The following is a 26383-nucleotide window of genomic DNA, read 5'->3' as shown; positions in this document are numbered from 1 at the left end:
CCGCCGGCGGTGGCAGACCGCCCGGCCTTGCTCCTCCATCGCTTCTTGACCAGCACTGCTGTCTTGCTCATCCCTTTAATTACTCTTAAATTGCCTTTATTTCCTTTCAAAATGCCTGCAGAGGAGGAACAAAAGCTGGCGACTAACAAGCGCCCCCATTCCGCCGTGGATGGCAGCGACGAGAATGGTACGTCCCCGATTGTCGGACCAGCTCCTGCGAGCTACCATGAAGAGAAGATGCGCAGTTGAATAGCTACTGACCAGCTCTTCTAGGAGACGACTCATCTTCCGACGATGACTTCGGACCGGCCCTCCCTTCCGCTGATGCACCGAAAAAGAAGCGTCGCAAGCTTCCCTTTGAGAAGGTCTACGTAAACGCGCTGCCCGCATCGCCGCGGTACTCCAAGTCTCTCATGCACAAGGACCAATTGTCCTTCGTCACCGTGACTCCGCATACCGATTTCCTCATAACCTCGTCCATTGATGGCTTTGTCAAGTTTTGGAAGAAGATGGCAGTCGGTGTCGAGTTCGTGAAGGAGTTTCGCGCTCACACCTCGGAGATCAAGAGCGTCAGCGTCAGCGCCGATGGAAGAAGCTTTGCGACGACCGGAGCAGACAAGACGGTCAAGATCTTTGATGTGATCACCTTTGGTATGCATATAAACTCTTTGATGTTGCCGCGACCGGGTATACTAACCCTATTGCAGACCTTCTTGCCATGCTCACCCTCGATTTCACTCCGCGTTGCGTATGCTGGGTCCATCGTCGGGGCGCCTCACTGCCTTTGCTGGCCGTCACAGACGAAGAAAGCAGCATGATCCAGGTCTTCGATGGCCGTGGTGAAAACCAGACCCCTCTGCACACCGTCAAATCGATCCACCGCAGTCCCGTGGCCGCCATTGCCTTCAACGACGCCTACGATTGTGTCATCTCCGTCGACGACACCGGCATGATTGAGTACTGGCGAGCGGGCGACGGCTCCTTCGAGAAGCCCGACAATGTCTTCGAGCTCAAGTCCTCTACCAACCTCTTCGAGTTCCGAAAGGCCAAGTCGGTCCCAGCATCGCTGTGCATCTCCCCGTCCGGCCAACAATTCGCGGCCGTCTCCTTCCCAGACCGTCAAGTCCGCGTCTTCGACTTCGCCACGGGCAAGCTCTACCGCAAGTACGACGAATCGCTGACCACAATCACTGCAATGCAACAAGCTGGCACAGCTATCTACCAGCTCGACGAGCTCGAATTCGGCCGCCGACTTGCCGTAGAACGGGAACTTGAGAACCCCATCACCAAGCCCAAGATCAACGTCCTCTTCGACGAATCCGGCCACTTCATCCTCTACGGCTCCCTCTACGGCATTAAATGCATCAACACCTACACCAACCGCGTCGTCCGCGTCTACGCCAAAGAGGAGCCCTTCCGCTCCCTCAACCTCGCCATGTACCAAGGCCAACCGCAAAAGAAGGGCGTCGTGACCGTATCCATGGCCGCCAGTGCCAACCCACTCCTCCAAGAAGCCGAAGAACGCGATCCGATCCTCGTCAGCACAGGTTTCGCCAAGGTCCGCTTCTACCTCTTCACGAACGACACCGAAATCTCCAAATCAAACCGCGACATTCAAAACGAACGGCCGCGCGAAGCCGCCTCCGGCCGTGAAGCCGCCGCTCCGAAGGCCGCCGAGCTGGGCACCTCCGCCATCCTGCACACCACCATGGGCGACATCCACCTCCGTCTCTACCCCTCCGCTGCTCCTAAAGCCGTCGAGAACTTTACCACTCATGCCCGCAACGGCTACTACAACAACACCATCTTCCACCGTGTCATCCGCAAGTTCATGATCCAGGGTGGCGACCCGCTCGGGGACGGCACAGGCGGTGAATCCATCTGGGGCGGCGAGTTCGAGGACGAATTCTCCAGTCTGAAACACGATAAACCGTATACGTTGTCCATGGCCAATGCGGGCCCCAACACCAACGGAAGTCAGTTCTTCATCACGACGGAGAAGACGCCCTGGTTGGATGGGAAACATACGGTGTTTGGCCGTGCAGTGCAGGGCCTGGATGTCGTGCATAAGATTGAGAATACCAAGACGTTCAAGGAGAAGCCGGAACAGGATATTAAGATCGTGAGTATAACGGTTACTTAGAGAGGGTTGTTCTTATTGCTTTGATTTGATTTGGTATATCGGTTCTGTGAATCATGGGTTCAGCGATGCTTTGTGTTTCTAGTATTTACCACCTTTTTTCTATATTATCTACTACCCTGTAAATTAGCATTCAAAATTATACTTATGAAGTCAGTACTGAAAAACAATGCTGTATCTCACTCTAATGTCCTCTCGAGTAGTAGACTGTTCGAGCTATGGCAGTTCAGCAACTTCAACGGAAGTACTACTACTTGCTATCCGCATGCACGAGATGATCTTTTGGGAGGTTTCTGATGCTAGTGATTCCGACAATTAATCGGGTTATATATTACTACCGTCAGTTAGTAGGACAAACATAAAACATGCATTCGGAGCAATTAGTGGTTAGTTTGTAAGAAGTACCGATAGTAGTATGCCCTATTATTGCACTATCATTGGGTTAGACTAAGAATTCAATGAATTGGTAGTAGTACTTAGGAAGGTAAGTTTTGAGTTGTTGGTACGTTGGTAGTCTACTACCTCTGAACCACGTGTGAAATAGAGATAGTGATGTATGTGCAGATTGCAATAATGATCCTAAGACACTTTAGAGACAATACATATATTTGTGTCACTTTTTGTATTTATTGGATTCTCTGTTATTGCTTCGGTAGGTGCATTCCCTCCTCAGTCAAAGGTAAGAATCTTACAAATCAGTCATATATATATTCGATCCTGTTCATGCTCCGAGTATAGGAATATAAAAATCGAGGCATCAAAGAAAGCGAGCAACGGAAGTGACTATATTCGATCACAAGAGTCAAAGTAACCACAGCCAAATGAAAACCTGAACCATATTTATGCACAATCATTCGGAGCAGGTGAGGCAGAGAGAGTCAAAAGATGACGAAGAAGAAAAGAAGTGTAAGGGTGGGACGATAGGGAATCGGACTGAAACTGGACATGAGTTTCCCAGTTGAACCCCACAAACACGTGAACGCCAGGTATATGCAAGTTTGTTTCGCGAGCTGCGCGGATTTGTTTCCCGACTGGCTTTACCCACGTCATGCCGGTACTAAAGGTGTGAACGGCGCATTTCTCCCGCTCTCAAAGTAGGAAAAGATTGACACTTGAAGTAAAAGAGAAAAAGCAAACAACAAAAAGAAAGAAACCGTAATCATGCACGGAGATCACCGGCGAACTTCGCGAATTTCGATATCGCCCTCCGGAACTGGCTGGGCCTTTTGTAGACGCGACGAACTTCGAGCGGGCCGGGTCGTCGGAGCGGTGATATTGGTGCGCGAACTGCTGGCAATCGACTCGGTGTTTATCGTGGGGTCGAATCGGCCGGGCCTGAACGAGCCCTGTGGGGGAGGTCCCGGTTGAGGCGAGGGACTGTTGTCCTGCTGACGGGCTGCCAACAGTGCGCTATCCGTTCCTGCCGTGTTGGTAGCGTGGTAGAGGCCAGGGTATTTCCGGTCATGGCGACGCTTGAGCCAGACACCCACGACGGTAATGACGGAAAACGCGACCACCAGGACAATCACCATGATCACCCATTGATAGTGGGTGGTCCACCTAGGTATGTTAACATTTGCGCCGGTCCATGTGGTCACTGGGGCGGGGGCTACCTACCAGGTCTGGGAGCGCGAATCTCTCGCGAAAATGGAGGTAGTGGTGTCTCTTGCGGCGAGGGTGTCCTCGGACGAGCAAAATTCGTCATACCATGTCCGGATCAACGCACGATCCGACGCACTGGGACAGCTTTCCGTGCAGACCCCGGTCGGGAAATGGATCTGGTCGAGCAGAGCTGACTGGCAGAAGCACGAGACGTAGGTCGCATGATCGGTCTGGGCGGCGACGGGAGGCACACACTCATTCTGGGCCTCCTTTAAGACCGAGCAGGTCAAAGCACATGAGGGGAAGTCGGACGAGGCGGCAGAGGGGAGAAGGGAGACAGTGTGAGCGCGAGCGACGGTCGAGAGAGCGATGGAGATCAAGGAGATATAGAAGAGCATGGTCGAGGTCGAACTGGCAGCATGGCTGAGGGTCAAGGCCGGGGGCCAACGTGCCATGACGAGGTATCTTGCGGCTGAAAGGAGGGCGGTGGGGACCGTCGGGGGGAGAGAAATCGTTCACTGGGAGGTGCCCACCATGATATGACGATAATGATCTAGTATCCAAGGCGAGTGAGTGGTGGTGATGATGGTGGCGGGGAGGGAAAGAATATAATGGTTGGCGATGGATGGGCGTAGCGAAGGTGGCAGTTGAGAGTGGTGGTAGTGGTGGGAGACCGAGTCGAACGAGTGACGGGATAGATGGACCGATGAGATGCCCTCGACAACAGCGGGAATAGGCGAGGGAGCGAAAAGGGCCAGATAGGATAAGGAAACGATAGAATAATAATTATGAAAGGAGGGCAGGAAGAGGAGAAAGGAAGATTGAGTGAGGAAGGATTGCCTGGCCGGTTGCGGCCGGAGGAGACACGGGCGGATGATGCTTACTGCCTTGGGGGTTAGTCCTGCTTATTCCTGCTTAGTCCTGCTTCGCCCTGGTTAGGCCCACTGCGTAGCGCCGAAAATTCATTTGCGCCCGAAGTCCAGGTTTGCGTAAGAATGGAGTCCTTTACGAAGTCTTGCTGATGCTCTTTTCCTCCTCCAGTTTAGTTGCCGGTTATTTTAATCTATGGCCGCGCAGTCTGGACCCTGAACGCCTTTTTCGCTGATTTGGGCCCCATCACATCTTATTCTTTCTTCTTTTCTTGCCCCCTCTTGACTCGATTCTGTCGTCTGTTACTTTCCCAGATCTTCATCTTCATCATCCTCAAATCTCAACATCCTGCAACTGGGATCCACTTGTCCCCATCTTCCTACCAGTACCTCGTTACATCTTCCTGCTTTCCGCGGACCCTTTCAGTCTTTTCCCCCTCAACCCTCGCCGCATGCGTCGTCCCGAATCCGTGGCTGTTGCCCTGTCAAACTGACCTGTGGGTATCTTCTGCAGCACACTATTCCCAATAATCTGGGGCGCCTGGTTCCAAGCCCCACAATGCAACGGTGCCGTGATACCTTCACATCCAGGGTTATTGCGAGGGTGTAATTCTGGGGAAGTGTCTCAGAGTTATTGACTTCAGTCGCCTCCTTGGATGACTGATGTATTTCTGAAATCGCCCCGATCGATCAGTCGCTTTGCTCACCACTCAACAATCTTACATCTACTTGACATGAATTCTAAGTTTACATTGTTGATATCGTTTGACACATTCCTCTGATTTGAGTTTATAAACCGTGGATCCACGGATCGCTCTGGATGCCGGATGGAACCGATCTCCTTCATCCCCGGGCTGATCGGTCATTCCAGGGGCAGGGAGGAATGTGTCCATGACGCCACCAGGACCTGTCCCAGTGTGGCTCACCCGGTGCAGATAGGAGTAGAACTACGGCTACCTTTAGCGATACGACTCCGCAGCATGCGCTGAAGCAGCTGAACGAGCTCATCCCAGTGACCACTCCAGCGGTGAGCAACACAGCTGACTTGAAGCAGATGCCCCGCGGGCATTTTAGCAAGCCAGAACAATTTCTACTAATGCGGAAATGATAAGCAAGGGCCATGTACCTCCTGATCGATCTGCGACCTATAAAAAGATCATTATACGGTCGGAAAAGCCAGGATGACAGATCCCTTGCTCGATCAGGTATCTGCCTGTTTCTGGAACAGTTGGCAAGAGCATCTAGGACTACTTATGGCCTACTAGGACCTCATATGAAGTTATCAGATACAGGCAATGCGCATACATCATGATTTCGCTATAATGGACTGATATCTGCGATGCAGTACAGTGATACATCGGTTGATAATCCATCTCTTCGACTAATACCTTACGGCATAGGTTGCAACATTGCATTGGTACATACGGGTTAGCACGAGCACCTCAATGCAGATAATCTGATACAGGAAAAGGAAAATCCCCGATAGCTTTCGATCGGATTATCAGAGATGAAATGCCAATCCCTTTCTCCCGCAGATATTGATCATCATCTTCCGACGTTGCAGCCCGAATGCGAAGAACCCCGGAGAAATCTAGGGAACCCGGCGCTTTGAGCTCGAACTCCGCTTCGGTCGCGGACAAGCGCGGGGATGCTCCCACTATGCACGTATAAAGGGCCACATAGGATTGCAGTCTATCTTTAGGCACGAGCAGCTCGATGCCCGCAATCCCTGTTGCGCCTGACGGGTGATCAACGACAGAAGACTGATCATACGGGACGCGCAGAACCCTGTCCGTGACATCATGGCAGAAGAAGGGTGCATCTGTGCGGCCTCGAGGATGGAGATCTGGCGTAGTTGGTTGCGTATCGGAATAACGTGCCTTCAGTAGCTTCCAGCGGATATCGACCCCACTGGGTGTCTGACGTCCTCCGTCGATCGGCTGCGAGTACGTCACCCCCAGGCTATCATCAGAGATGGTATCCAGCGCTTTGACTATACGGTCATGGTTATCTTCGGCCGAGACGGGTGCCAAAGAAGTAAGCGCAAAATCGCCCGGTCGGTCCCTCCAGTTTTCAGGTTTGGTTATCCAGTTAAGGAGTTCCAGATAAGTTCCGTCGGGGAAGATGATTAGTTTGTTGCGACTCAGACCACCTGCCGGGTATAAGCATGTGCAAAAGATCTTATCCGATAGTCAACAAGGGCCAATCGATATCTTACCCGCATGAGTACCACCTTCAATGATGGTAAAGTGATCAGTCAACCATTTGGACGGCGACTCGAACTCTTCCTTGCTGAATTGTAGGAGCAGGTGGTCCAGATAGACCTTTTGTGAGGACATGATTGGATGATGTGTTCTATAATAGAATGACCGACTTTGTTGATACGGTGATTGACTTCGAGGATTCAAGAATGAAAGAGAGAGATGGATCGTCGGCGGTGGCATGCGGGGTTCTTGCGCACGCCATGATCCCCGCACATGTTGCATTATCGATGAGCTAGGTCTAGTAGCATGGAGCATTAGGCTGCATTTGATGATACTGAGCTCTGATCTCGACATAACTTGATGATATTACTTCATCTACAAGAGCATATGATATCAAGTTGATTGGGAAATTGCATTCCGGTCGGGCAACAAGCAATAGCTGAATAGGCTTGTGAAGACGACCACGAGGTGAACAGAGTAAAAGCTCTCTATTTTTCGTATCACTCCCATCACGCCCATCATTATCATGATATTATCATGAAAAGGGAGCATGTAAATGATAGTATGACAAGAGAAGCCTAGGATTGTATACTTCTTACTAAGAAATAATCAACAAAGGTCTGACAAATGAAGCTGTACAAAACGACTACATACCATATCTAATAATAAAACCACGCAGATAGAACACTATTCATCAAAATAATAGATATTGCTCATCGATATCCACTACCCTCAAACTTCAATGTAGGGTAACTCGCTGGCGACCATTTTCTGCCACCCTGCCCAAAAGCGGTCAAAAAACATACAGATTCCAGGTGAGTGTTCTGGGAACTGGAATGTCTTAAATCCGCTTAAATCCGGGGTTTTCGCAGCGAGGTTCGCTAGGTTCTGCCGCTTTGAGCGGTAAGTATGGCGGTCAGAGTAGTTCCATGCCGCTGTTCTTACTATCTACTAAGGAACGTGGCTGGAGGACATGGTACTACGTACCGCTTCCGGCTTCTCTTCTGCCTCTTTGATATATTATGTCGACTACTAGTATTGGCTGAATATTCGTACTGAAAATATTTGAGATTTTTGATAGTACTTACGGGCTGCTTATCTACCTAATAAAAGGGTCCATGCAATCTATGTATATCATCCCTTTTAGAGACATTATTCGGCTATAAAGTACTAAGGACTCTATACTGAAATATAATTGATAACCCAACAACCTAGCTTGAGAACTATAGAAACTGACCAAGTAACTTACGCCATGATCAACACCAAACACACGAGAATCTTCTCCCGCTAGTTTTCCCCTATTCATGATCAAACTTTGCAATCCGTCCCGCTAAGTATAGCCAAGTTTCATTTAACTCACGGTTCGGTTCGTGGACGCCGATCACGGAGAGCATTACTTGATCCGAGTGATGATATTTATTTTTTTTTTTGCTTATTCCTAATCTATTCTTTTTATGGTCAGAAGTACGTAAGGACAATACCATGCTGCTACAGCCATGCTTATCAATTAGAAATCTACTTTTATGGACTAGAACATTGATATGTGTCTCTCTCATCCACACTGAGTATAATGGTAGTATGGATAATCAACTACCCATAACTGCATATTCCACGGCATAGCACTTGGTGTACCTGTTTTAAAGGTTTTTCTTTGCTTCATACCGGTTATAAAGACCCCTATGTGGACACGGACATATACCAATTCTGTTAGGTATGTCCGATTGTTTGGTTCTAGATTAATAAATGGTATTAGCATAGAAATATAGACTCACTGCTCGAAAAGATTTTCTATGAGTGTTTCAGATGAGGAAAATTCTGCACCGGTAGAAATGGGGATTGGTCTGAGGGCCCAGGGACTGGATATAAGGTTATCCGGTAGTCGGAATCTTAGACTGGGAGGTATCAGTTTAGAAACGTGGTGGGAAAATATAAAAGTTAGATAGTAGGTATATATGGTTTTCGAAACAGTAGTCAGGACAAGTTACTATTGATGATGTTACCGTGCAAAGTTCTTGTTAGGGACTGCTCTGGATTATGCTTAGCTTCCTGGTAAACGACGCATACAATGTGTGCCTATCAGAACGCCGACTTACAAACTTAGTATACCATATCCTGATCGACATCTAAAACGCTAAGCTTCGTGATCGACGAATGCTGCCGGCCCGGGAAGCCGAGGAACATTGCATGGGCACCGTACCTAGACCCAATTTTGGGGCAGTTCCGGAAAAAGGGAGGTAGATTGAACAGAGACGAAACTGCTAGTCGTTACATATTTGACTAAGACTGTGATCGAGTAGAAATTTTCGTAGGATGTATTAAACGCTGATACCATACTATCTAAAATTCTGCTAACTCGATGCAAGGTTGAAACACGGCAGGGCTGATACATCAAACCCATGGTTTGGTAGATGCAAAGTTTATTCAGTCTAGACAAAGATAGCACGAGAGCCTTCGGATGGAAATTCCGGATGAAGTCTTCTGCCAGTTTGTAGTTGAGAACTGGGTTGTTGAGGCCGATGATGCTCCGAATATGCATGTCGAGAGGTATAAAAGGGACGTTGAGAAGCCCGGCTATCGACTCAGCAACATCAAACTCACAAAGAAAGAACACCGGCTCTTTTTGACCTTTTTTTCGTACTTGTTATCCTCAAAATGAAGTTTTCTGCAGTTTTTTCTACCTTTATGGTAGCCGGCCTGGTTCTCGCTGCTCCTCCTGCTCCACGTATGTCCTGCAACAATTTGACATACCCTAAGCTAACAGCCTCAGGCCCTACTGATATCCAAGCTCACCATCACTCCAACCCTCCTCCCAACGCTCCTCTTCCCAAACCCCACGACAACAACAAGCGTGATGGCCCAGAGCCTCCTAATGATGAGCCTACACCCGACGCTCCCAAGCCTGCGAATGATCCCCAGCCCCATGATCAGCCCAAGCCCATCCCTCAACCCTCTAAGGACGCGCCCTTTCCCAGCGACCCGAATCCCCCACAGAAGCGCAATGACGGACCGAAGCCTCCTAAGGATCCTCAGCCAAAACCTCAACCAAAGCCTCAGCCTAAGCCCCAGCCTAAGCCCCTGAATGACAAGCCGCAGGATCCGCCTAGGCCCAACTAGGTCATGCGAGATGGTGTTGCTGGGATACTTGTTGCGTCAGTGGATGAATGTATGCTCGTTCAAAGGAAAAGATGCTCCCGCTGTGTTGGTTTCTATGGGTAGATAAAAGTTAATCAGATAGAATAATGAGCAAAAGTTTTCTTCGATATATGCAGCTTCATTCAGGACTCATACATTGGGTTCGTAATGCGTGCCGGAAAGGGAGTCGATGTGTGTTTGCTCTGTAGAAAATGTAAAGTTGAGTTATGATGCCACAGAATGTACAAACACAACATGTGTGACAGTAGTAGGTACTGTGAATTAGCATTTCAGACTTGTGTAGTGGAGATCTGTTAGCGACTTTGTAGAATTCAGGGATTGTGAGAATTCGGTGGCAGGTCAGCCGATATTTAGTGGGCGTTCAACTTAAAAAGACGCATTCATCTGAATAAGATATTTGACTGTTTAACATCAATGAAGAATGTCAATGAGAAATTTCAAAATAATCAAACTCACTCCATCCATGATAGCTCAATACTAGATTTACTAAGTATTAACCCAAGACTACTATTAGCTCAGTGGGTCACAATCCACCCTCCCGCATCTCCACCCGCCCTTCTCCTTCTTCCCCTCCATTCCTCCGTCACCGTCACTCTCTCCCTCTCTTCACCACACCATCACACCACATCAAATCACCACACAACCATACCATGCACCCACAATGACAACCTCAACTCCAGCCCCAACCATGCCTCCCAACCTCAACCTCCAAACCCTCTTCACCTCCCTCTCCACAAAGAACTGGACCCTCCTCCGAGTCCTCAAAAGCGCAAACCCGCACGACATCAACGGCAACCTGCACGGCACCGCATCCTTCACCTCTCTTCCTGACACCACCACCACCACCACACAAGATCCCCCCGCCCCGCAGCGCCAACTCCTCTACACCGAGACGGGCACCCTGCCGCCACACATTGGACATAATCTCCAATGGAAGAAGAGTTATATCTGGAGGTTGAAATCATCCACAGCTACATCTACAGCTACACCTACATCTACAGTTAAGGATGATTTATCCGTCTGGTTTGTGAAAGTGGGTGATGAGAAGGTCGCGGATTATTTGTTTCATGGGATGGAGTTTCTTCTTGATAGTAATGAATCTGGGAGTGGTGGGGATGAGGAAGGGGATGGGGAGGAGTTTGTGAGTGCGCCGGTGCCGCCATCTATACCTGGAGGAGGAGGAAGGGGAGGGGAGCTGGATACGGTGGTGGTTACGGCGAGGGGAAATCATCTTTGTATTAATGATATGTATCGGACGGCGTATGCGTTTCGGGTGGTCAAAGGGGATGGAGATGGGGATGGGGATGGGATTGGGGAGGTGGTTAGTTGGGCGAGTAGACATGTGGTTAAAGGGCCGAAGAAGGATCAGGATATTGTGAATTATTATACGGTGAGGGAGGGGGTTTAGAGAATTATAGATTGTGGAGGGTGAAGATGTAGATTGATTCGGGTACAGCTACAGCGTGTATATAAAGTCTGGCCGCTTGTCTCCAAGCTTCTCGATCTCCTGTCTCTCCAGTCCTGCTATCCAGTGGTCTCGGTCTCCCCGACGGCGTTTCGCGTTCTCCCGCCGGAGGAGAACATACTGCACGAGTGATCCACCAAATAGGAACAGCACTAAATATGCCAGCACCGCCCCGTGACCCGGATAGTACTGAGGCGCGTCTCCGCCGCGGTAGATGTTGGATGATACCACGCCGTTCAGGTTGCCCCAGCCAATGACAATACCTAGCGTGACACCGCGCTTGTACACACCTGTCACCGTTAGCCATAGTTCCCCCCACTATCATTGAGATGCGTACCCTCTGCGTTGTTACTGGCCCAGGAAATCGTGTTCGAGATCGCGGGGTAAATGCCCATGGCGCCCAGGAATACCCCTGCATATCGCGCACCTGCGGAATTGGCCCCAAGAAGCAAGGAGAACCCAGCGATGCCGAGGAGTGACACCGCAATGTTGCAGATGCCACGTTGGCCGGTCCGATCTGCGATAAACCCGATTGCCACGGTGACGATAGCTGCCGCAGCATAAGGCGGGACACTGAGCAGCTGCGCCTGAATCGCGGTATAGCCTGCACCGGTTAGATCCCTATCAAATCAGAGGAGTACTAAACAAACCCTATTACCGTTAGTACTGTTTACTATAGTCAACATGTAGAGGACATACTAGCTCATTGATGATAGTCGGGGTAAATAGGGAGAATGCATATAGCGGCATGCATGAACCCATGTAGATGATCGCATTGAGATACGTCTTCCAGTCCTTCAGACTGCTCCAGAAATAAGTCATCTCAAACTTCTCGTACCCAGCACTGGCTTGCTTGTCAGCCGCCAGACGACGCAGTACACGCTTGCGATCCGCTTCGGACAAGAATTTGGCCTGGTCCGGAAAGTCGTAGACCATCCATACGGACAGCACACCGATGACGATCGTCAGTAGACCCTCAAGAATGAAGATCCAAGACCAGCCCGCCTTGCCTCCGATGCCATCCATCAGGGCGATCGCAGCCGCGAGCAATCCTCCAAATGACCCCGCGAGGGCAGCGGCGGAGAAGAAAATGGCCATGCGAACGCCGAATTCGGATCGTTTGTACCAGCAGGATAAGAAGTATCCAACGCCAGGAAAGAGACCGGCTTCCGCCAGGCCAAGGAACCATCGCACCTATTACTGTCAGCAGGCCAATAATTGCGCCGCGCGAACTCCATCTTTATGAAAATCGTTTAAGTATGCAGACACTCACCGCCATAATCCCAGAGAAGTTGTGTACGAGTCCCATACAAGTCATGCATATACCCTGTCTCGAATCAGCGCAGATCAACCAGCGTAAGACCTCATTATCCATACCCATACTACCATTATAATCGGAATAAACACGCTAGGTCGCCAGCGCTTGAGGAGAACATTGGTGATAGGTTCGAAAATCGCGTATGACACGAAGAAAATAGTCAGAGAGTCGTTGTACTGCGAATTACTCATATGCAAATCCCCTTGGAGACCAGCGAGCTTGGCATTGCCAACATTTGTTCTATCGAAGCCACATTAATTTCCAAAACGGTCATTGGAGCAATTGTGCATACCTATCCAAGAAAGAAATCAGGTACAGCAAACTCAACCACGGGATGAGCCGCAAATCAAGTTTCCACAGTAACGCACGATCCTGGTAATTGCATTAGTCCAGCTCAATATCCCTGTTGGTAACTGGGTATTGACCAGGGCGGGTTACTCACGATCTTCGCCCTTTCCTCCTCACTCAAGCCTTCATCTGGGTCATCAAGGAAATCCAGTTGCGACTCCTCTGGTGAACCGTGGACGGTAGTAGCCTTTTCGGTATCCACCATACCACGGGAGGAACTGTGTATCGCTGGTTTCTCGTCGACCTGCGCCATTGTGATGTTGTGTGGCACTAGGAGAGATGGAGGTTGAGGAGCGAAAAGAAATCACTAGAGAGGAGCAGTGAAGGAAGGAGGGGAGGCACCAGTAGCGTTTTTAAGGGTGGGCTTCCGGCAATTGGTAATCCCATCGTGAGCGTAGCTGCGCTGAATGACGATGCTCTTCGCGAAGGATCTAGGGTCAAGAAGCGAGGATAGACAGACCGATCAGCGCCCACGGAGCCAATGAGAAACCCATCATAATGATCGCCAAGGGTGAGCGTGAGAACGATTGGCCCGAGATAACTGGAGGAGGAACCCAAAAGTTAGTCGGGCCCAAACAAAGGGTTATTCCCCGCGTTGGAAGTCTGCACAGGATGAAGCAAGGACTGCCATGTCTGAGTCGGCTATGTGTGTGTTACCGTGGAATGCGCTAGCACGGCGATCAAGTTCCCTTCCGAATTCAGCTCGAGTAATGACATCGGAGAAGGTGTGTTGTCTTAAGTAGTGTACCCGCGGATCAATGGCAATGGATGATGCGATGGTTACTGTGGATGGGTCAAAGCCGGGGAGAGCTCGGCTAGGAATGCTGGAGACCCGCCCCCATGCGGGGAAATTCTAGGCATTGCTTACTTGCTTACCAAGTCCCGGTTACTACTGAAAGATCTCCATTAACGCCAGTAATGAAACGATATAAATGCTAGCTACTGTACAGACGTGCGGAAAGACGAAATTGCTCTTCAATCCCAGATTCCGATTCGAGGTTGCCGCGCTAAAGGTCTTGCTGCCAGAAACCGGAGTTTACACTTCTGGAAGCTCGGATGACTCTTCAAAAGCTTATAGGCGGCAGTGGCCACCTTGATTGAGTGAAACCGAGCATAGACATCCCCGAGCACCTGTCCGTCCTCGATCCGTTCGAGAAAATCCAAGAACGGCGACCGGCCCAAGACCCGACGAATCTCCCCCTTCAGAGTATCCCGCACACCAGATATACAGACACACCGCGTATGACCTTCTTCGAAAACCAGCCGTGCCATACTAGCCGCCATAGGATAAGTTGGAGTCGGGACTAGGGTCACTTTAGCCTGTGTCGCCCTCAGGGCAAGACTACCGCCGGAATTTTTGAGAAAGTCAACAGTATCTGCCTGGGTAACGAAGACGATGAAAGCGGTGTTTGACCCCGTGATAGATACAGTATCGAGGAAGTGCGCTGAGTAGATTTCGCCGGTAATTAGAGGTAAGAGTTGCTGCAGGGTCACGTTTGATGGTAGATTCTCAATAGTGACGGCGCGGTGTACATCTCTGTCACCTTCAGCGGGGATATAGCGCAAGCCAAACTGGAACATCCAGAGCTCAGTTGGAGATTCCTTGCTGACAATATTCGGGCGGTACAGCAACGCGTCGAGTTCTTCATCCGTAGTCTCAAACACACTGGATCCTCGGATAGCCCATTTGATTGTACCATCCCACGGCACGAGCACTGGTGGTTTCATGGTGACGAACGGCTGTTTCTTGACGCACACGAGACGGGTTAACCATGGAGGTCGAACTTGGGTTATAGTGGTAGTTGAGTTTGAATGAGGACTCACTCTCTGGGGTTCCAGCACGGGAATGGACAGATTGTCGACGTGCTGGTCTATGAGCAGGCTCGTCGCTCTCTGTGTAGGCTCCTTTTGAATTGTGATCCGCACAACAGAAGGCGTTTTGATAGGTGACAATGGCTGCAGGCTGGGAACTTTGATGTCGTCCAGTCCGCTGTCCAGGAGACTGGAGAGCGGAGCAGTATTCTGAGCACAAGGATTCACTGGAGCCAGCGCGGTCCGCTCCAGCTGCAGACTATTCTTATCCTTCTCGTGAGCCATGTCTTTCCGCTCGCACGTCTGAAGCATCAGGAATACATAAGATTCTATACGATAGACCACGAAGCAAAGAAACACTATGGTTATAAGTATCATGACAAGAATGGTCCCCGAGTCACTCTGAGGACCATCCTGATATGGCTGGGAGGGGCACCCTTCCATTTTGGGAAGTGGCGCTGGTAGTGGGCGTTTGGTGAAGTTTTTCACTGTCACAGCTTAGTGGCGTGCTTCGTCACTAGGCAACCTCTCTTTTTGTTAGGTGTCAAGGTATCGATGCGAGACCAAGGATGTTGTGTTGGTTGGAAGAAGCCAGAGTACCAATGGCCTTTATAGAGGATATTTCGCAGATCGCTACCGAGATCTATGGAAGAGAAGATTATGAAGAATAGAAGGGGATAGAAGAGATGATGGCCTTTATATAGTAGTAGGAGTCCTAGCGATCGCTACTAAGATATAGTATGCGGAGGGTTGAGTGAGGTGAAATTAAAAGGTAGAATTATCTACTAAGCTGGATGATAAAGCTACTGGAGAGGAACCTGATATTCTCATGTCGATGAGCAAGGTGACAAACAATCACATTTTCTGAGTATACAACGTGCCTTGGGTGGTGGTGGTGCTACGACACTTTTGATGGGAAAGACCAACAGCTTCTACAAATGACCATCCCTTACCGGCCTCTGAATATGTACATCGTATGTTCAGTAAAGTCAGGCCTGCTGTCTGCGTTCGCTTCATATATGAGATAAACGCAGTCAGCGTGACGCACCATGCAGGTACAGGTACAATACATGCACTTCACCCAGTAGCAATGGCTTATGAGCAAGAATGATGTACAGAATCACTCTGCCTGCCTGGCTACCCTAGAAATTCGCCCTGAGCCAATGCGATCCACGGTAAGTCTTCGGACCAGCATCGCTGCATCAGCGTACGAGCGCTTTGCATCTAGAGACAACGTCAGACATGTTTACTGGTTAAATTGCTACCCACTCACCTGTTTCATTCCTGTTCTTTCGAGGAAATCAAAGCGGTCTTGGATTTCTGCTCTTTGCGCAGCATCCCGAGCTTCGCAGCCCGCAGTAAACAATGGGAACAAAACCCCGACCTCTGCAGACGCACTCTGCCGGATGTCACCTATTGCCTTGAAGAGCTCTTTTTCGGCCCCCGTAACCGCCTCAGAAAAGGGCGACGCATTTAGCACCCGACGATGAAGGTGCAATAGCCCTGCATAGCGAAAGGCCCGGTCAGTGGCTAGAAAATCGGTCTTGCTCGGACCGAAGTGCGCTGCGTCAGCATAGGCGTAGGTTTCCAAAGCGCCAAGATCCGCTATCAAGGCTTCGGCTTCAAAGACAACACCTGGTGATGGTTCCCAGTCAGGAAGAAAGACTCCGTTCTCGTCGAAACGCTCGTTGTCACACTCATGAGTCAATCTTCCCAGCTGCATTAGAAACAAGCCAGTTTTGGGCGTAAACCCACTGAAGCAGTCAACACAATATTCGCCATGTGTTCCTGCATCAGAGCAGACCGCCAAAACAGATTGATATGCAGACAGTGGTGGTCCACTTTCCCGGCACGATAGAGCGCCCATGAGATCGATGTATCCCAGCCAGCGCGTGAGAAATGCGCCGACACGATTTCCAGGGTATGACATCTGCTCTTGTCGTGCCAGATACAGATCCCGAGCAAGCTTCAAGTGACTTTGCCATGGGATGGGCACTTCAAACGTGCTGGGAGATATGATTTTCAGAGAGAGAAGCATGATGGCAGTCGCAAGATGACTGTCGGTCACCTTCTCACGAGGATCCTCAAGCGCCAAGCGCAGAGTGGGAAAGACATTGCTCACCCAGTGTGCAATTCGGGTTGCGGGCTCAGGATGGCCCAGATACCGCGCCCGATGACTAGCGGAATATGCCAGCATCAGATTTAGAAGATTAGAGTCGCCAATTGCCACTAATCAGTTCATGTCAGTAAACGCGCTGAGTAAAGTAATCTAATGGTACGTACTGGTCGGTAACACCGAGATGAACGGGTTATTTTCGCAATCATGAGGAACCAGCATGCGACCGGTATGGTTGAGAAAGTGGTGGAAATACATCAAGTTAATTGGCGTCTTCACGAGTGACGGTGGCAACGGCGAAAGATACCGCGGTATATTGATTGGTACCGGCGATGCATAGTAGCTACGCTTGTTGCAGTCAGACCCATCGTACTTTGCATTCTCTGTATGCAAACCTTCCGAGTTCGAAGCGGAAGGTCGACTGTCCGAGTTAATCAAATCCAAAGCGTAGTTGATGTCAATGGCGGAATGATCGTCGTTCTTGTTGAGATCGAGATCCGGGCGCCCGCAATCCAACCCGTAATTGTCCGTGACCCTGGTCAGATAAGCTTGCCATCTCTTTTCCGACATGGAAACATCCTCCGGTTCCGATAGGCTCTGGCCTGCACTGTCAGCAGCATGGGAGACGTATCCTGTGCGAGAATAAACCCCATCGGATTGGCTATCAGGATGCAGAGGATCGTTCATGATCTTGCTGAAGAAGTTCTCCGTATGGACGGCTGGACCCGCCTGCAGCGCTGGGGCCTCGTGAGCCAATCCCGACGAAAGCAAACTTGCTTCTGCCGACCCTGGCGATGCCGCATTCTGAGCAGAAGATGATGCATGTGACTGGAAGTCTGCATAGATGCTCATCACATCCGTAGACGAGGAATAGCTAGAAAACTCGGTACGAGATTCGGGCATGTGATTGGAGTCGGGCGGGGAATGATGGAGGTCCGATGTATGTCGGAGGAACGAGATGGGCCTCGATATCGTGGCAGAGGAAAAGTTAAAAGCCGCGAATGAACCGATAGTCGAGTTCGTATCTGCAGGCGATGGGTATGAGATGGTGTCCAGCGATGAAGGTACAGGCGGGGAGAAAGCGAGCAGGGTCTCGCTCGACGAGGATGTGGCTAAATCGGGGGACAAATCTGGCCATGGGGAGGTCGCTTCTTGATCTTGCGACGTAGCCCCCATGTCTACAGAGGTCTTGCCATTTGTACAGTTGGATTCATTATTTAACTGGCCAAAGGCAGTCGGAGTTTCATGGAGGATATCATGTAATCCTTTAGGACTGGTTGTGGATGTTCCTATTTCCATACCCCCTGCAAGTCCGACATCCCATAGCAAGTCCCCTGCAGCTTGATCTGGCACAGTCGTTCCGTCTCGCATGGAAAAGGGTGTGTATGGCTGGACTGGACTCGGGGCATCCGGATGGTATTGGTTCGATGGCGAGAAACTGAAGGTGGCATAGTGGCCCGGTGGACTACTGGACTGAGAGCTGGGGGAGTCTACAGAAGATTTCCTCCGTGTCCTCCCGCCCCAATTCAACCTGATGCTATAGTCACATGGTTCATTCTGGCGTCGGCAGTTGAGGCACGACGGCTTCTCCTCTCCACTGCATGAAATTAGCTTCATCATCAACACCAAAACCCAATAACATGGTGCTATCCGTGAAGAGCAGTTTTAATAGCAAAAGATGAGATAAGGGTATATACAAACCATTTCACCTTTCGGGCTTTGCACGGCCTGGGAATTGTTAGTTTAAAGATATATACCCAAGGTACTCCGCAAACTCACCAGCAGCCCTTACGGGATCGTCGTTTCGGCTCTGGCGCGCCGGGTCTTCTGGGGCGAGGCATGGAAGTTCACACCCGATCTGGCTGAGGGATTAAATCCGACAAACAGCAATCGCGACCACAGCGATAAATGGTCCGGAATCTGAGATGGTTCCGATCTACCTTGCAGAGTAAGATCGCCATACAGACCGAGACAGCGATCACGATCTAGACAAGAGATTGAAGAAGGCTTTTTTCCTGCGTGTAGGGCGTTTCACCCAAGACGATAAGAAACGATAATCGACAAGACACCCACACCCGTTGTTCGTACTCATCGGGGTGTGGGGAAGAATCCACGGTAATCTATGTGGTTTAACAGCAACCCTACTAGTCGATCGACGCCGTTGGAAACTGAAGTGTAGCCAAGAATTAGGGGGTATAGGGTGACGCTATTGTTGTCCAGGATAAGAAGCAAAAGCCAGCAAGATTTTAGGGACTTTTGGAGTGAAGAAGAAAGGAAAGGGAGGTGTGGAAGTAATCACCGAACCAAGATACATGCTACACGAGACGGGCGGAGAAGACAAGCCAGTCAACAGTCATGAAGCCCACCCGATAACCAGTCAGTGGGGGGGAGACCATCGGCCGTCTCCATCAATCAGGCCGGCCTGATAAGCCAAGGCCCAGCTGGTCCGGGCGGCGGGTTTCTCCGGTTCGCGGCGGTCTGTCCAGTTCAGCTGCGCCCAGCTTTACCCCGTCAGGCTTAGCTGCCCCCGGTTACTAAGGCCTCCCCGGAATAGCCGGGCATCCTAGTCAGCTCTTTAGATCATTGCATTAGTGAGATCCCTATCTCTCTTATTCATTTCATGCCTCTTCGGCAGTGATTGCAAGCTTCCGGGTTGTAACCGAGTGTCGTTCTAATTGATTGAAACTCCTTCAGTTTCTACCTCTATCCCGCTTCCAGTATGGCGTCTTCTGGAACAATTCAGTCGCTTCAGCGGCAACATCCCCTGCAGCGCCTGTCCAGCCCGTCCAGAGGCTTCTCGGCCTTGGTTCATGTGAGCACTTCCCCAAGTCGGTCCCTCGTTCCTTGGGCTGATGTTTGTTCCCATGGCAGTCTCTAGGTCTAGCCAGCTTCTTCTTCTCGTTCAAGTAGTATGTTGAGTCCGTTACAGCTCGTGCTCCCCGTGTTCGGCCCGCCCACTAACCAGCCGTTGTCTAGCATGCACGAGAACCCCAATGTGGCGTAAGTATCCCATGTCCTTGCTCTAGAGTAACCAAAGATGTCATTGACCTTCATGGCAGTAATGAAGCATATGGTTGGCATTTCCAGTACCTGACGGTCATTGGGCTGACGCTGGCCACGCTCACCTTTACCGCCGGTCTGCTGGCGGATATGACGTTATCGGCTCGGCTATTTTTAGTCAAGAACCTTCTTTCTGTATGCAGCGCTCCAATGGAAGTGTTGATCAGCATCCTATATTGGGGGATCCGTTTGGTAATTCCTTTCTTCATGGACGATTGTAATTCCACCTAACTGTTCAACAGATTGATAAGCGTTTGGTTGTTCCTGATTGGGTGATACTTCCCATGCATGCCGGTAAGTCGACCTCGTATCGCTTGAAGGAAGCTTGCTAATATTGCGACCAAGACATCGGCTTCCATGCTATACCGTCTATCGTTCTACTGATTGACCTTCTTCTTCTTTCACCTCCTTGGACTATTACTGTTCTTCCTGCACTGGCCCTGTCCAGCACCATCGCTTTTGGATACTGGTTCTGGATCGAACGATGCTTCCAATACAATGGATGGTATGTCTTGTATTCGCTTCTATAGCAGTACAGCTCACTGACTGCACAGGTATCCTTACCCCATTTTTGAGGCTGTAGGATTCGAGGGTCGCATTGGACTCTTTGCCCTAAGCGCCGTTACAATGGCGCTAAGCACGGGAACTCTCAAATGGCTCTATGGCCGCGTGAACGGATACGGAACGAGCGCCAAAGCCCAGTCTCGCCCTGGAGCTATCAAAAGCAACGGCAATATCTAATTATACATCTTGAGTTGCAGAGTATAGCGGTGGGCCTACTCGATCTAGGCGAGATATAGTCAACACCACAGTATAGATGAGACGATATACTACCAGCATATAACACTTCAGCCAATTAATTCGATATACACGAGATGTTCTTATTCCGGAAATATACTGTGCAACATTATGCATCTTTTTCACCTATTAGGCTCGATACCCCGCAAAGCGTTCTGAACCCCGCATTCTTTAGCCGAGCTCATTCAACACCAAGAGCAAATTACATAACAGAAATAGTGCCTGCCAAACAATCAGCCTATACAATCTTCTTCAATTCTGGGAATTTCGGCCCCTCTTCATTCTGAAAACTACCCTGAACCCCTGGTAACGGTCTCAATACGCTTCTTATTCAATGTCAAGATTGCAATCTTCATTTTCGGCCCTTATTTCACTCCCAGATCTACCGATCACAACCAGGCAGATTTCTCTTTTACATCGCACCACCAATTGGCTTGGTGATGGAAATGCAACATGGCGGGATAATCATTTGTACACCTAATTCTGACATGCAAATCTTCTATCCGCTTCACGGCGTTGTTGATTTGCTCAAAGACTTTGGCAATGCTTTGAACGTTGGAGTATAGAGTAGTCTATGCCATATTATTCTGTACAGGCAAACTATCTATTAGCCGTCGTAGTGCTTGGTAGAAACCGAGAGCAGTAGATATACTCTGTACTGCTATGTTTGACTAATCATCTTGTCTAGCATGTTACTCCCCAATCGAGTATTCTCCTCAAGAGCCTAAGATCCTCCGATAAATCCTACCAAGAATGCTATAATCCGCCAAATAATCTAACCTATTATTAAAACTACATCCAAGGTAATTGCAGCCATTGAGCACACTCATCACTCCAAACAAGCACTGCCCCTGTATAGTCCATATTTACCGCGGCATCTCCCAATGAGGTCATGCCTCAGACCCGCTTACATAATCCCCAGCTTCACCCGCCGAACTTCAGAACGAATCAATCAAACCACCATCACCACAACATCCTACCACTCCCAACCCAACATTCATCCACCATGCACGCCCCCTCGATCAACGGGATGCGTACCGCCATGCTGAGCGGACGCCTCACCTCCAAGACGCTGGGCCCCTTCGCCCACCCCAGCAGCTGCACCAACCCGTTGTATCAAGCGCTCACTCAAGCCCGGACCGCAAGCACCAACTCCTCCATGCGAGTCCGCAGCACTCAGACCCTGAAGACCACCACAGCTCTGCGTCCCTCGACGACAACGCAGCTCCCCACCTCTCTGGTCCTCTGCCGCGCCAACTCCTCCTCCGCCGCCGCTGCCAAAAGCGAAGCCGTCCGTCTCGACTGGGACTCGTTCTTCAAGCTCCGCGCTAGCCGTCGCCGGTACTCGCTTGCCTCGTCGATCGTGAGCTCCCTGTTCACCACGGTCATTGGCGTGCAGGTTCTCTCGACGCAGGATCTTGAGTCCCTCGGCGCGCAGGTCATGGGTCTGGATCCGTTTGTGGTGCTGGGTATGGCGACGGCGGCGTGCGGTGCGGCGGGTTGGCTTGTTGGTCCGTTTGTGGGGAATGCTGTTTGGGGGTTGGTTTATCGGAGATATAAGCCTGCTGTTATGGTGGTAAGTTTCCTTCCTTGATTGCTTAAGTTTCTTCTTGAAGTTTGAATGCTGATAATGGATTGTTTTGTGTAGAAAGAGAAGGAATTCTTCGATCGGATTAGACGCTTCCGTGTCGACCCGTCGTCCAATTCCATTGCTAACCCTGTTCCGGATTACTATGGTGAGAAGATCGGTAGTGTGCAGGGCTATCGCCAGTGGCTGAAGGATCAGCGGGCGTATAACCGCAAGAGACGTCATTTCATTGTCTAAAGTTAGTTCAGTGGTTCTGTTTTGCATGGGATGCCTGTTTACTTTTGAGTGAGTGTTATTATGGCATTCTAGAGAACTGTAATTAAGTTCTCTCTTTTTTTTTTCTCCTATTTGTACGAATATTCATATCAGTGAGCGATTTAAAATGATTATTGAATATGTTCACTTTCTTCGCTATATCTACATCCTAGTCCCCTCCACGCTTACAGCTTTGACTTATTCTCAACCTCCCCCCTCGGATCAATATCCACCTCCGCCCACCAAGGATAATTCCCCGGCCCATCCACATCCAAATCACACTTGAACTCGGGCTTCCTCTTCTCAAAGAACGCCCCAACACCCTCCTTCTGATCCCTATACCATCCACTTGTCAGCAATATTCCCCCTACTAATCCCCAAAAAAGATTAAATGAAAAACTTACTCAGAAGCAAACATATGACCCAAAACCCTCGACTCCAGCAAATGCGCCTCCTCGACACTCGCCGGCGCCCTCCACATCAACGCCCGATTCAACGCCCCAGCCATCGGACTCACCAGCTGAGCCATCTCACTCGCCAACTCCACCGCCCGCTTCATAACCCCTTCCTTGGTGGGAAATGTCTCGGCAAAGAGACCCCCGAAGTGCGGTGACGTGGGCGGGTACACTGCACCCGTGGAGACGAGGTACATGGCGCGCGAGTACCCGATTAGTCGGGGGAGGAGGTAGCTGGAGCAGGATTCCATGGTGATGCCGCGGCGGGCGAAGACGAAGCCGTATTTGCTGGGGGTGTGGGCGATTCTATACCATTGTTAGGTTAGGACTTTGCGTAGGAGGGATCATGCTGAGGGGGGGTGGGGGGTTGTGGACATGCCGAATAGCAGCAGGAAGAGTCATGGTCATACCGACTCCTACGGCGGAGCCTTGCATCGCGGCGATGGTGGGCTTGCGGCATCGGTGGATGGAGAGGGCGACGCGGCCGCCGCTGTTTTTTATATATTCAATTATAGTTAGCTATGGACTTAGTATTATGAATCGTAGTATATGGGGGGTGTATGGTATGATCCCACCTATCGCGATAATCACGCAAGTTCAACTTCTCCTTCCCCTTCTCGCCTACACTAAATCCAATTTCGAGATCTGCTCCAGCGCAGAATGTATCTCCGCTGCCGGTCAGGATGATTACTTTCACGCGGGGATCGCGGTCCAGGGTTGTGAAGGCCCATTCGAGCTCTTGGGCCATGGTGGAGGTGAAGGCATTGCGTTTGTCGGGCCGGTTGAGGGTGATGATGATGACGGGGGTCGGGGAGGGGGTGTTGGGTGGGTGGTGGGAGAGTTTGATGTGGGTTGTTGGGTGGGATTCGTAGGATGGGGGGAGGGTGATGGACATGGTGATAGTAAATTGGGATGCTGATGGATTGGGATGATTGATGAGGAGTGGATGATGATTGGAGCTGGTTGTTGAGATGGTACTGCTATTGAGTACTCCGCTTGTCTTGCTGTATTGCTTATATACTCTGAGTTATTTCGAGTATGGTCAATTGCTCGGTTATCAGAGTATGTTTACTAAACGCTATGGAAGTATGCAGGGGATGGACGATGGATGATGGCGCCGAGGTCCGGGTATTACTCCGTGGATGTTGGTGAGTTTACCCCGCAGTTCTGCGAGATGAATTGTTGATTCTGACATGAGGTTTGTTGCTGTGTATAATTCAGTGTCGATTTACTATGAAATATCTAAGGCAGCTGTAGCTGTCAGATGTGTCAGATATTGTAATCATTTTTAACCAATGTGCAGATGGAGTTGACGGATGTTGTAATCCGGCCCCCTTCGATGCCGAGGTATGCACCCTCGGGGGGCTAAAGCCTGACCCACGCCTCTGGAGAAAACATGGCGGGCAAGGGGACAGTTGGAAGGGCGTAAAGTTGTGGGATGAAGAAGTGAGGCGAAAGGGTGAAGACTGAAGCGGAGAGATGGAGTCGAAAGGTACTATGGCGAGAAGTGAGCGGGAAACACAAGTAGAGTAAGATTATGTGATCATTCAAACCTGGGCACTCTCTGCACAAGGCAATCTCCAAAGTCCGCACCTCCAAGGATGCCCGCGTTCACGCCAAGGGAGTCACCTTTTCAAATTCGTAGAAGAGTTCAACTGACGACGCTATGGCGAAGCCTAAAGCCAAAGCTAAGACCGATCCCAAACGCAAAGCCGACGTCGATTCAAATGGATCTGACACTGAGTATACTACCAAAGTTTACATTAGTAGCCGTGAATTAGAGCTTACAAGTGAATACAACCTTCTTACGTAGGTAGGCATGACAATAGGTTTGCCTAATATGATGTCCCTTTCCCATCACTCCTCCATGGCTGTTTCCTGACCACCTTTCCCTTCTTCCTGCCACCTGCCCTTTCCTTCCCAAACTTCGCCCCCATTAGCCTCCTGTCATTGAAGCCACACCCGTTTCGCCCTTTTGCTTGAACTTCCTCGCGGTATCCGGCAAAAGCTGGTGTCAGTTTTGTTGTGATGTCGACACTTACGCCCAACAAAATAGCCTCCAGGGGACCTGCAGACGAGCTCCTCGACCCAGAGCGGCGCAAGATCATTGCCCAGCTGTCCGTCTATATCGGACATCAGAACCTCCCTTCAACAGGATGGGCCCTCCTTTGGTTTGCAGATCTGGCCATCCTGAAGGAGCATCTCAAAAACTGTGGAGAGTTGCGGATGGGTCCGCAGAATCAGCACGTAACTTTACCCAAAGCAGATGGCTTGATGATATAATCATGTTCTGTAAGTGATGTAGACGGTCATCCAAATAGGTACGAGCTAATGCAACACTAGGGAAGGGTCGGCGTAGAAGCTCAATTGCTTCTGAAGAGGGCGCTGTCGATCAGCGAGGATCAGAAGGTTCTCAAGGTGAAGTTCTACTGGATGCCGATAAACAAGTTGTCGGACGCTATGTCGTCCAGAGAAGTCCCGAGTCCTTTCCCTGATGGCTGCCTGTCCTCGATTAAGGTGGAAGGCAAACTCAATGCAAAGCTATTCAATATTAACACCGAGAAAGCCCTGCGCTCCGGAGACGTTCTTACATTCAAGACCGACGACCCAGTCGGCCATCCCCTCCCATCGATGGAGCTGCTCAATATGCAATGGGCTCTCCATCGAGTTCTTGCTCTAAGTGGTGCCGCCGATGCAACCGATGAAGAACTTGACCCCCCGGACCCCGATTGGCTACAGGTCGAAGCCACTGATGAAGACAATGAGGAAGAAGTAGAGAGTGAAACGGAGGAAGACGACCCTGAGGAAGAATCGTGGGATGAAATGGTCGTGGAGAGCCACCGATTAAACTTCCCGAGCTGTGAAAATCGTCCGGCGTCCACTCTACCCAGATCCAGACATGATGACCACAAGGATCAAGAGGAGCAGGCGGAGCCGGCGGACGCAGAAAGTTCCCCTGCTTTGGGATTCCGGGACACTAATATTCATTAGACGGATCATCGGCGCCATGCTTGTCTCGTCAACAACTTAATGTGTTGAGCCCACGATGGGCAATATCATCATTCTTATACTCCATGATCAATTGATTCGTCGAGTTCAATATCAGTCTCAGTACTGTAGCTTTGGTGGCGTTGAGTCCCCGGGCCCCGCGATCCCCTGGTGCGCTGTGGGTCCACGCATATGACACTAGTCCTAATATG

The 26383-nt window shown here is 50.2% G+C and overlaps 12 protein-coding genes across 12 annotated transcripts; 6 read left to right on the top strand and 6 right to left on the bottom strand.

The window, feature by feature from the left end:
* Positions 1–111: 111 nt before the first annotated feature.
* AKAW2_20744A (WD40 repeat domain-containing peptidylprolyl isomerase) lies at positions 112–2143 on the top strand (the record flags this gene model as incomplete). Its single annotated transcript, XM_041685491.1, has 3 exons — positions 112–187; positions 274–651; positions 708–2143. 3 exons carry the CDS (start codon positions 112–114, stop codon positions 2141–2143), a joined length of 1890 nt encoding a protein of 629 aa, XP_041539570.1.
* Positions 2144–3312: 1169 nt separating this feature from the next.
* Positions 3313–4197, bottom strand: AKAW2_20743S (uncharacterized protein; the record flags this gene model as incomplete). Its single annotated transcript, XM_041685489.1, has 2 exons — positions 3313–3700; positions 3758–4197. 2 exons carry the CDS (start codon positions 4195–4197, stop codon positions 3313–3315), a joined length of 828 nt encoding a protein of 275 aa, XP_041539569.1.
* A 1856-nt stretch (positions 4198–6053) lies between these two features.
* AKAW2_20742S (uncharacterized protein) lies at positions 6054–6950 on the bottom strand (the record flags this gene model as incomplete). The annotated part of the gene is made up of 2 exons (XM_041685488.1): positions 6054–6763; positions 6830–6950. 2 exons carry the CDS (start codon positions 6948–6950, stop codon positions 6054–6056), a joined length of 831 nt encoding a protein of 276 aa, XP_041539568.1.
* Positions 6951–9467: 2517 nt separating this feature from the next.
* AKAW2_20741A (uncharacterized protein) lies at positions 9468–9929 on the top strand (the record flags this gene model as incomplete). The annotated part of the gene is made up of 2 exons (XM_041685487.1): positions 9468–9537; positions 9583–9929. 2 exons carry the CDS (start codon positions 9468–9470, stop codon positions 9927–9929), a joined length of 417 nt encoding a protein of 138 aa, XP_041539567.1.
* Positions 9930–10629: 700 nt separating this feature from the next.
* AKAW2_20740A (uncharacterized protein) lies at positions 10630–11376 on the top strand (the record flags this gene model as incomplete). The annotated part of the gene is made up of 1 exon (XM_041685486.1): positions 10630–11376. One exon carries the CDS (start codon positions 10630–10632, stop codon positions 11374–11376), a length of 747 nt encoding a protein of 248 aa, XP_041539566.1.
* A 48-nt stretch (positions 11377–11424) lies between these two features.
* On the bottom strand, positions 11425–13352 carry AKAW2_20739S (uncharacterized protein; the record flags this gene model as incomplete). The annotated part of the gene is made up of 8 exons (XM_041685485.1): positions 11425–11723; positions 11771–12037; positions 12075–12084; positions 12133–12627; positions 12707–12760; positions 12811–12991; positions 13044–13123; positions 13194–13352. 8 exons carry the CDS (start codon positions 13350–13352, stop codon positions 11425–11427), a joined length of 1545 nt encoding a protein of 514 aa, XP_041539565.1.
* A 722-nt stretch (positions 13353–14074) lies between these two features.
* Positions 14075–14827, bottom strand: AKAW2_20738S (uncharacterized protein; the record flags this gene model as incomplete). Its single annotated transcript, XM_041685484.1, has 1 exon — positions 14075–14827. The coding sequence occupies one exon, from the start codon at positions 14825–14827 to the stop codon at positions 14075–14077; it is 753 nt and encodes a 250-aa protein (XP_041539564.1).
* A 1221-nt stretch (positions 14828–16048) lies between these two features.
* AKAW2_20737S (Zn(II)2Cys6 transcription factor) lies at positions 16049–18868 on the bottom strand (the record flags this gene model as incomplete). The annotated part of the gene is made up of 5 exons (XM_041685483.1): positions 16049–16135; positions 16185–17140; positions 17195–18624; positions 18729–18755; positions 18807–18868. 5 exons carry the CDS (start codon positions 18866–18868, stop codon positions 16049–16051), a joined length of 2562 nt encoding a protein of 853 aa, XP_041539563.1.
* Positions 18869–19746: 878 nt separating this feature from the next.
* On the top strand, positions 19747–20828 carry AKAW2_20736A (putative integral membrane protein; the record flags this gene model as incomplete). The annotated part of the gene is made up of 7 exons (XM_041685482.1): positions 19747–19839; positions 19899–19936; positions 20004–20027; positions 20087–20279; positions 20330–20381; positions 20433–20592; positions 20642–20828. The coding sequence occupies 7 exons, from the start codon at positions 19747–19749 to the stop codon at positions 20826–20828; spliced, it is 747 nt and encodes a 248-aa protein (XP_041539562.1).
* Positions 20829–21891: 1063 nt separating this feature from the next.
* On the top strand, positions 21892–22710 carry PAM17 (presequence translocated-associated motor subunit PAM17; the record flags this gene model as incomplete). The annotated part of the gene is made up of 2 exons (XM_041685481.1): positions 21892–22461; positions 22534–22710. 2 exons carry the CDS (start codon positions 21892–21894, stop codon positions 22708–22710), a joined length of 747 nt encoding a protein of 248 aa, XP_041539561.1.
* A 203-nt stretch (positions 22711–22913) lies between these two features.
* AKAW2_20734S (enoyl-CoA hydratase/isomerase family protein) lies at positions 22914–24078 on the bottom strand (the record flags this gene model as incomplete). Its single annotated transcript, XM_041685480.1, has 4 exons — positions 22914–23064; positions 23133–23489; positions 23563–23673; positions 23759–24078. 4 exons carry the CDS (start codon positions 24076–24078, stop codon positions 22914–22916), a joined length of 939 nt encoding a protein of 312 aa, XP_041539560.1.
* A 771-nt stretch (positions 24079–24849) lies between these two features.
* On the top strand, positions 24850–26174 carry AKAW2_20733A (uncharacterized protein; the record flags this gene model as incomplete). Its single annotated transcript, XM_041685478.1, has 3 exons — positions 24850–24992; positions 25247–25430; positions 25527–26174. The coding sequence occupies 3 exons, from the start codon at positions 24850–24852 to the stop codon at positions 26172–26174; spliced, it is 975 nt and encodes a 324-aa protein (XP_041539559.1).
* Positions 26175–26383: the final 209 nt, after the last annotated feature.

Source organism: Aspergillus luchuensis, chromosome 2 (genome assembly GCF_016861625.1).
Source record: "Aspergillus luchuensis IFO 4308 DNA, chromosome 2, nearly complete sequence".
NCBI classification, from domain to species: Eukaryota; Fungi; Ascomycota; class Eurotiomycetes; order Eurotiales; family Aspergillaceae; genus Aspergillus; species Aspergillus luchuensis.
The sequence above is the reverse complement of the archived record's forward strand: the minus strand, read 5'-3'. Positions and strand labels throughout refer to the sequence as shown.